The sequence below is a fragment of the Centroberyx gerrardi genome, chromosome 9 (genome assembly GCF_048128805.1).
Source record: "Centroberyx gerrardi isolate f3 chromosome 9, fCenGer3.hap1.cur.20231027, whole genome shotgun sequence".
Classification (NCBI taxonomy): Eukaryota; Metazoa; Chordata; class Actinopteri; order Beryciformes; family Berycidae; genus Centroberyx; species Centroberyx gerrardi.
This window is the reverse complement of record NC_136005.1, coordinates 6193830-6203249: the sequence shown is the minus strand read 5'-3', so window position 1 is coordinate 6203249 and position 9420 is coordinate 6193830. Positions and strand designations below refer to the sequence as shown.

The window sequence follows — 9420 nt, the reverse complement described above, 5'->3', positions numbered from 1 at the left end:
AAATGAAGTAATGGTGAAGTTTAATGATTCATCAGTTTGCTGTAGGACCCCCTGGAACCCCCTGAAGGACCCCTGGTGGTCCCCGGAACCCCATGTTGAGAACCACTGTCATAGGTCATGGCTATGTTTTTTCCAAGGTTTTTTTTTCCCAAGGAAAGAGCTACCAGACACCGGGTGTTCAGAACAGCAAATGTAAAAGCTTGCATGAACTGGCCATAGGTTGAATCACTATTGTGTTATATAATAGCTCAACTTGTAAGAGTTTTCCAGCTAGTATTCATAACTTCAGAAATCCTTCATTTACCTACAGTGAATGCAAATTGGTTTCCATTGTTATCTCGTCTGAGTAAATTTGCATCTTATGCAACTATTCAAGGATTGTAGCAAATACTTTCTCACCACACTATCAAAACACAAACTAGGTATTTCCACCATGACAATAGATCATATTCACACGACACAAGTAGCAATTAAATTACTTATTTGAATGCAGAAAATACCCACAGTATATACACCACATACAAAGAAAGTTACAGTCTCTTGAATGTATAGGCTTTATTTAAATATTACATTTCTGTTTGCAAGGCAGCTTGTTTAATGCTTTCAATAGGCATATATTAATATGAAAGAGAAAAGAGATTGCCAACTGTAAGTTGCCACAGAAATTTATATTAATAACATACAGTATATACACTAGTAGGGTTAACACCTTGTAATTCCAGTTATCTTGATTTTCATGTTTCTAAATGTGTACTGACTCTGTTGTGTGTTGTGTTAATTAACATGTGACCTCTGAGGAAGCCATTTTGTTTGGAGCTGCATGCTGTCCACCATCATCTTTGTCCATCCGTGTCGGCAATTACTATAGAAGCATCGTCTGTAAATTGATGTTTACACGTTTAAGTATAGCTTTATCTGAATATTGATGCAATGCGTTTATGTTTATGAATGTAGATGGCTGTTTAGTTTCTTTGTCACCCATATTGTATGGTAGCTTTGAGCTGATGCTATCTAGTAGATTATACTTCTATGCAAATGTAATTCTTTACTATAGGTAGGCAGTGTATATTTGATATGCATCAACAAGCATATATGTATGTTTGCTTTTCTTATTGTTTCAGTTTTACTCATTCCTATACACATTGTATCTACGAAGCGGCGGTGTGGAATAAAGCCGTCATTCAATTGACTGCACTCTCTTGGAAGAGTTTATCTATCTGTCCAGCTTCCTATAGATTAGATGTGTTTCATGACATTATGACCCATGACATCCATTCAGAACTCATGATAAAATTTCAAAAATACAAGGCAGTCAATCTGATACAAATGCTTTTTTCCTAAATTCCTAAGATAACTTGAAAGGTATAATGAAAGCATTACATTACACTACACAATTCCAGAGTCAGAAAAAAAGCATTTGAGTGCTGTTCATTGAACAGATGCCCCGAATGCAGGCCTCGCAGTGGGCAGCCTCATGGGGTCCTTTGACGTCCACGTTTCTAAAAGGCTGGTTCCTTTCGCCCAGGTCTTCATGGTAGCACTTTATTCTTATCTTTTCCACCAGCTTCTCCAGGAGGATGCTGATGTTGTCGGCGCCGAATCTGGCCTCCTCCATCGGCGCTTCACTGCACTGCTTGCAGTTCTGACGGAAGCGCCTCACCTTCACTGTTCCCTGGCTCTGCGACAGGCGCATGTGGAAGACCACCATTACCCGGTTGGAGGGCCAGCCCCTCCTACACTTGGAACAGGAGAACCTTTAAAGGAGAGGTCATATATGGATTTATAAATTACAGCATAGGGAATGATGTGATGTACAACGGAGGCAAGAAATCAGTGGTGTCCCACACTCAACAGGTCTTTCCTTCTTGCTGTTTTACTCACCCACTATTTAAACACATACAGACACACAATACATCCATTCCTCTACCCTATCTAACCTAAACCTATCAACAATTCTGACCTTAGGACTGACCAAAGTGACTGCAGATTGGAGTTCTCAAAATTTCACAGAGGCAGAGCTGCTCTGGAAGAGGAAATAATCTCACTGGTTGAGTTAAACCTCAGTGGGCGGAGCCAAAGAACCAGTTTTTCTAGCTAAGCATTACATTGAAGCCCAGTGAAAAAGACAACAGGTAAGAAAGAGGAAGCTAATATTATGAAGTCTAGCACCAAGTTCAAACTAGCCATACTAGGTAAGATATAGATGCAAGGTAAGATATCTAGGTAAGATAGTTAGCTAGCTGCTGACCTTCCAAGATCATGAATGCCATGGACAACTATGGACTAACCCTAACCCAACCCCAAAAAATAAGTGATAACCATTTATATTTTGATTTATATTTTGAACAGAGTTCCTTCTCCGCCATTTAAGTTTGCCAGTTAGCTAACTTGCATTCAGAAAAACAAATTCTTTGGCTCTGCCAATTATTCAACCAATGAGATTATTTCTGTCTCCAGAGCAGCTCTGCCTCTGAGAAATGTTTGTGTAACTAAAAGTTCAACCTACGAAATTACTTCACTTCACAAAATTGTTCTCACTCCAAAGGTCTAAAACTCAAACTGGTTCTCAGAAGCAGAGAGAACCGAGTAGAAGTACAAGAACACACACACACACACACACACACACACACACACACACACACACACACACAACCATGGGACACACTTCCAAATAAACATAATGCACATACTATAAACCATATACTGACCATATACCATACAGTATACACATTACTCCAACTGCAGTGATCGACAGCTCACTAACCTTGCACATGCACTCCTGATGTACTGCTCCCAGCCCGGGTTTGGACTATCAGGCACAAGAGAGTCATCAAACTCCAGACGCCAGGAGTCTGTTCGATCCAGTTCTCCTATTTTGGTCTGGAAGATACTCATCCACTCCGATGTTGCCATTGCTGCTGCCTGGAAAAGAGACAAAACTCTGCCAGCTGATGAGTACGGTGCATCAGCAGCTTGTTCGAATGACACATCAGTCTCAAGCTGGAGGTATTTGTCATCATCCTGGCACTGGAAACAGAAAGTATGGGGAAAATGAAACTTAAAGGTGAGCCCTCCTGGTTTCCTTAAGTTTCAGTTTCATCAGAGTGTCATTGCTTCATTGGATTGTCTAATTGCCAAATGTGCATATGGTGCAAAGGTATATGGAGGGTAAACCCACCTAAACTTTACTCACCTTTTTAATTATAGGAATAAAGTCTTTTACGGGGAAAATATTAATTAACACTTAACTGAAAATAATTTATTTTTGTTTATATTGGGGGTTGCGGTGCCTTATGGTGATCACCAACTGAAAGCTATACTTTATCCATCTTTTTTAATTTGGCACCACATCACTGCTTATATGTAATTAATATTATTCCTGTTTGTGAGCATCACATTCTTCTTTGAAGGAGCCAGTATTATGCTCCTAATAATGGCTTTAAACACAAGAAAGCTGATTAGTAAGGATGAACTGAGGAGGAAGATTGTTGTTTTAATTTCCTTCATTAAAATGTGTAAAAAAGTGAAGGAATAGTGAAGAAATGCAAGAGAAACGAAACTTAAAACGTTTCCAGTTGTATTCGTGTAACACTGCCACCTGCTGGAGCAAGGCTGCCACAACCTTTAAACAGTACATATTGTCATAACTATGCCCACCATCTATCTATCTATCTATCTATCTATCTATCTATCTATCTATCTATCTATCTATCCATCTATCCATCTATCTATCTATCTATCTGTTGATGAAGTTTGAGTCTCTGTAGGTGGCGCTCTTTTCTTTGTCTGTTCAGCCATGATGGCTATCGCTGCTCATGATAACTACCCAGTTCTTCTTCTATTTATTCCAAACAAACTGCTGTTGCTGCTGCCAGGAGTCTAAAGTGCATCACTTCCTGTGCAGCGGAGGATTTTCCCGGGAAAGACCTAGCAGACACCGGGTGTGTAGAACAGTAAATGTAAGAGATTTCATGAACTGGATATAGGTTGCAAAAACAGACATTTATTTATATGAAAATGACAATCACAGATCATTACTTTAAACATTTCGGACCAAAATAGCTGAACTTGTAAAAGTTGTCCAGCTGGTATTCATAACTTCAGAAATCCTTACAATGATTTACCTGTACAATGAATGCAAATTGGATCCCCATGAGTTGTTACCAAGGCAACAGCTGCTCTTCCTGGGGTTCATATAAAAACATATATAAACATATGCGTACACACATGCATACATACATACTCATACACTTACAGCAGTTTTATTCTGCACTAACTGAAGCTTGTACAGCTCTTCACCAGATTGATGGGCAGTAGTCAATATGATACAATACTAAGGCTTGTTTAACCTGCAAGGTGGTTCTTGTCTGAGTAAATTTGCATCTCATGCAACTATTCAATAATTTTAGCGTATGCTATCTCACCACACTATCAAAACACAAACTTCATGTTAGAAGGCAGGAAGTGACACAATTCACTAGGTGTGACCTCCATGACAGTTTCATATTAATCGTATTCACACAAGTAACAATTCAATTATTTATTTGAATGCAGAAAATACTCACAGTATATACATCACATATAAAGAAATGTAGTTAATGTATAAGCTTACTTCATTACATTTCCATGTTTTTATGTTTGCAACTTGTTTAATGCTTTTAATAGTCCTATATTAATATGAAAAAAGAGACTGCCGACGGTAAGTTCCCACAGAAACTTATATTAAAGCTTATGTACACATAGATAATAACTTGATATAGAAAGCGATACAATGAAGGAGACCCACAGGAGAGAAGGTCTTGGTGGGTTTGATCCCAGGCCAACATGAGCATAAGTGGCTTCACAGGTAACAGACAGTAGCATCAACAATACAGAAGCATCAATGGGCACAACAGATGCTCAGGGAATGTAAATCTTTAAATGATAGCACTTCACATCACCGCTACTACAGTTAACACCTTGTAACTTCAGTTTCTTGATTTACTCTACATGAACTATGTGATCCTTAAGCATGTTTTATGACCTTATGACCCATCTCATGATAAAGTTTTCAAAAATACAAGGCAGTCAATCTGAAACAAATGCTTTTTTCCTAAATTTCTAAGTTGACTTACACGCTCTAATGAAAGCAACAATAGAGAATTGCAGAATCAGAAACGCCTGATGGTCTAATTCATTGAACAGGTGCCCTGAATGCAGGCCTCGCAATGGGCAGCCTCATGGGGTCCTTCGACGTCCACGTTTCTGAAAGACCGGTTCTTTTTGCCCAGGTTTTGATGGTAGCACTTTTCTCTTATCTTTTCCACCAGCTTCTCCAGGAGGATGCTGATGTTGTCGGCGCCGAATGTGGCCTCCTCCATCGGCGCTTCACTGCACTGCTTGCAGTTCTGACGGAAGCGCCTCACCTTCACTGTTCCCTGGCTCTGCGACAGGCGCATGTGGAAGATCACCATTACCCGGTTGGAGGGCCAGCTCCTATTACACTTGGAACAGGAGAACCTTCAAAGGAGAGGGGATATATGGATTCATGAATTACAGCACACAGAATTATGTAATGTGCTATGTAAGCAATAGAGAGTCAGCGTCAGTCCTGTTGGCTCTGGTTCACTCCTGTCTATTCCAATACATTGCAGATGACTTGACATATTAAGCAAAATACAAACCGTACGGTTCCCATTCTGAATATGTTACAGACCAAAATGATATTTATTATCGCTCAGCCTGATTTTGGTGGAAATCAATAGAACTTATGATTACATGTATTTACGCTTACCACACTACACTACCCAGCATCCATCTGAAACAAACAAGGCACAACATCCTAGTTTGGAATGTTCCAAATATGTAGCGGGAAACATCACATGTTGGTGAAAGTCGCTCATCTGAGCTCCTTTGGTGATGGAAAAAATCAAGACATGACTTAGCTTGCTAGTGACAGTTTCTTGTTTGCCAAAACTAACATGATCTCATAAAATTTTGTGAAATGAGCACAAAGTCTGAAACCCAGATTACGTGCTATGGACAGGAATTACGATCACGTTCCTCCACCTCGAATTGGATTCAGTCACAATAACACAAATTGGACACGCCATTTTCACCTACAGGTTGGCTAACGGTTTGGGAAAGGCTTTGGTCATAGTTAAATAAGAAAAACTTTCGCTAAAAATTAAAACTTCAATCACAATATTAAAGCTGCAAGCAGCGATGATCGGGCCCTCACACTTTGCGCACGTCGAGGTGTGCCGCAGCCGTGGCGTCGTTACTGGACACCGACCGGTCGAGGCGGCTCTGAATTTTCATTATAAAACATGTCATTTCCTTTTGCCAGTAGGTGGCGCTATGACTATGATTCAAAATTGGCTTGTAGATGTCTTCAGGCCGGGACACTCATCAAACGTGTGAAGTTTGGGGCAGATTTGACCACGTACAGCCGAGTTACAAACCACTTCCTGTGTTGCCAGTAGGTGGCGCTATGACTATGATTCAATATTGGCCTATAGATGTGTTCAGGCCGGGACTGGCGTCAAACATGTGAAGTTTGGGGCAGATTTGACCACGTACAGCCAAGTTACAAACCACTTCCTGTTTCGTGGCGAAACATGGAAATTCGACGCCTCGCCCATGACTGTAACTGAATATTGGCACATAGATGTGTTCAGGCCGGGGAACTTAGCAAACGTGTTAAGTTTGGGACAGATTTGACCATGTACAAACCACTTCCTGTTTCGTGGCGAAACATGGAAATTCGCTGCCACGCCCACGCCGTTCTACGAAAACTCAAGCTTTTACCAACTTTTCATCATCAAGGTCTGTTATAGACGCTGACCAAATTTGAGGGGGCGCTATTGAGCCATTTTGCCACACCCATGGGCAAGACCCATAAAATATATAATTTTTCACCACTTCTGACACGTGTGCAAAGTTTGGTGAGTTTTCGAGCACCTTTAGCCCCTCAAAAATGCGATTCATTCGGCCTAAGAAAAATAATAATAATTCCTTGCATTACAATAATAATCTTAATAATCTTCTTTGCACAAGATGGGAATTGAACCCAGAGCGTGTATTTGCATTTTAAGACTATACTTCTTTCACCCAAATTTCACATCAGGCTGGAAGAACTGTGATTCTTTGGCTCCGCCCATTGAGGTTTTATTCCACCAATGAGATTATTTCTGCCTCCAGAGCAGCTCTGCCTCTCAGAAATGTTTGTGTAACTAAAACTCCAATCTGCAAAATGACCTCACAAAAATTTCAAACTGGTTCTCTGAAGCATAGAAGTACAAGAACACACACACACACACACACACACATATGAAACTTCCAAATAAACCTAATGCTGCACTATAAATTACATATATTGTACAAACACAATTTTAATACTGTAGTTATTGTTAAATGTATTGTATTTTATGTACTACTAACATCTTAGGCCCTGTCCTTATCTGTATTGTATTTTAATGTTTCTGTGCTATTTTTAAGCTTAATGTTTAAGCTTTCTGTTTTAACTCCAAAAGCCTGGCCGGGGCCAGGGGTTGCAAATTATCCGTGGCTAAAAACCTGTATGCATGGCATCTATTTTGTATTTTATATATGAAACAATCTTTAATGCATTTGTCCCTGTTAAATAAACTAGTAAATAAATAATAAAAACCATTTGCACTGATTGACACTAACCTTGCACATGCACTCCTCTTGTACATCTTCCAGCCCATGTTTGGTTTATCAGGTGAAAGAGAGTCATCAAACTGCAGACGCCAGTTGTCTCTGCGATTGAGTTTCCCTACTTTTGCCTCAAAAATGCGCATCCAGTCGTGTGTTGCCATTGCTGCTGACTGAGCAAAACAAAGAACAAAACTCTGCCAGCTGATGATTACAGTGCACCAGCAGCTAGTGAGAATGACACATCAGCCTCCAGCTGGGGGTATTTGACATCATCCTGTTCTCTGTAAACAGAACGTTTTGGAGAAAATGAAACTTAAAGGTGAGACTTCCTGGTTTCCTTAAGTTTCAGTTTCATCAGAGTGTCAGATGTTAAGCATAAACAACATTATTGTTTAACAACATTATTGTTTATGCTTAATATTGCCATGTGATTATATGCAGAGATGTAGTGGAGGGTAAACCCACCTAAACTTTATTTACCTTTTTAGTTATGGGAAGAAAGCATCTTTTAAGGGGGGAAACAAGTTTTTTTTAACACTTAACTGAAAATAATAGATTTTTGTTTATATTGGTGGTTGCGGTGCCTTATGATGATAACCAACTGAAAGCCATAATTTACCCAATTTTTTTATTTATTTGTTTTTTATTTACCACCATTGTGTGAGCATCACATTCATCTTTGAAAGAGCCAGTATTATGCTCCTAATAATGGCTTTAAACACAAGAAAGCTGATTAGTGTGGATTAACCGAGGAGGAATGCTGATTTAATTTCCTTCATAAAAATGTGGAAAAAATAAAAAGCACTTGACTAGTGAAAGGATGCAAGAGAAACGAAACTTAAAGCGCTTCCAGTTGTATCCGTGTAACACTGCCACCTGCTGGAGCAAGGCTGCCACAACCTTTAAACAGTACATATCATAACTATGCCATCTATCTACCTATCTATCTATCTGCTTATCGAATCAACATCCTTTTCCTTTTTAGGCATCAATCACCTCTTTGACTTCCTAATCATACCTTCTTCATCACCGTCATTTCATCTGTCTTCCAGTACATGTGAAACCTTATCGGCAGTTTCATTGAAGCCCAAGCAATCTTATACTTTGAGTAAATAAACCTACAGCAGAAGACAAACCATTTACATTTTAAGTGATCAAAACACCTCTTCATTTCTGTACTTTGAAGCCTATTTAATGTTAAAGATAGTTATACTTTCAGTCTCTCGGCATGCAGTACCACTTCGACTACTGTACACGCTAAACATATAGCCTACATGTCCATTATAACAAGTCTTTTATACTTGTATTCAGTCTGAAACCCTTATTTTCTGAAAAAAAGAGAATACAAAGGATTCTATAACTTGTTCCCAGTGCAGGTTTGCTTGAGCCAAGAGTCTTTCTGAAGGGACGATCTCTCGAAACAAGCCGATCTCTCTGCTCGACAGATGAAAACAGAGAGCCTCCATTAACCTGACTCGTATTCAGCCACCGGTGGAGGAACTACAGGAGTTAAATGGCGCTTGAGATTAAACAATAAGCTCTGAAACTTTTAATCACATCCGAGAAGATTGTGTGTGTAGACTCGTGTTCTCAGCAGCCCTTTATAGTGAATCAATAGAAAAACACATCAAGGCGCTTCTGGCTCATTTAACCTCATTTGCAGGTTTAACGTTACAGCACAGAGTTATTCGATTCATTTGTGAGTCGTACCTGGGTTTATTAAGGGCTGCTGGATATTGATGATCAATACTGAACATA

The 9420-nt window shown here is 39.5% G+C and overlaps 2 protein-coding genes across 2 annotated transcripts; both read right to left on the bottom strand.

The window, feature by feature from the left end:
- Window positions 1–530: 530 nt before the first annotated feature.
- Window positions 531–3019, bottom strand: LOC139918654 (receptor-transporting protein 3). The gene is made up of 2 exons (XM_071908075.2): window positions 2765–3019; window positions 531–1754 (listed from the first exon to the last, which is right to left on the bottom strand). The coding sequence occupies exons 1-2, from the start codon at window positions 2911–2913 to the stop codon at window positions 1403–1405; spliced, it is 501 nt and encodes a 166-aa protein (XP_071764176.2). The 5' UTR covers window positions 2914–3019; the 3' UTR covers window positions 531–1402.
- Window positions 3020–4621: 1602 nt separating this feature from the next.
- LOC139918652 (receptor-transporting protein 3-like) lies at window positions 4622–7902 on the bottom strand. The gene is made up of 2 exons (XM_071908071.2): window positions 7675–7902; window positions 4622–5499 (listed from the first exon to the last, which is right to left on the bottom strand). The coding sequence occupies exons 1-2, from the start codon at window positions 7821–7823 to the stop codon at window positions 5169–5171; spliced, it is 480 nt and encodes a 159-aa protein (XP_071764172.2). The 5' UTR covers window positions 7824–7902; the 3' UTR covers window positions 4622–5168.
- Between the last annotated feature and the right edge of the window lie 1518 nt (window positions 7903–9420).

Bases quoted from the DNA above. Each gene is read 5' to 3' on its own strand.
- LOC139918654 (XM_071908075.2), bottom strand. From the start codon at position 2,913: ATGGCAACATCGGAGTGGATGAGTATCTTCCAGACCAAAATAGGAGAA. The intron at 1,755-2,764 runs GTTAGTGAGCTG...TCTCCTTTAAAG, and splicing joins ATCAGGAGTGCATGTGCAAG to GTTCTCCTGTTCCAAGTGTA.
- LOC139918652 (XM_071908071.2), bottom strand. From the start codon at position 7,823: ATGGCAACACACGACTGGATGCGCATTTTTGAGGCAAAAGTAGGGAAA. The intron at 5,500-7,674 runs GTTAGTGTCAAT...TCTCCTTTGAAG, and splicing joins AAGAGGAGTGCATGTGCAAG to GTTCTCCTGTTCCAAGTGTA.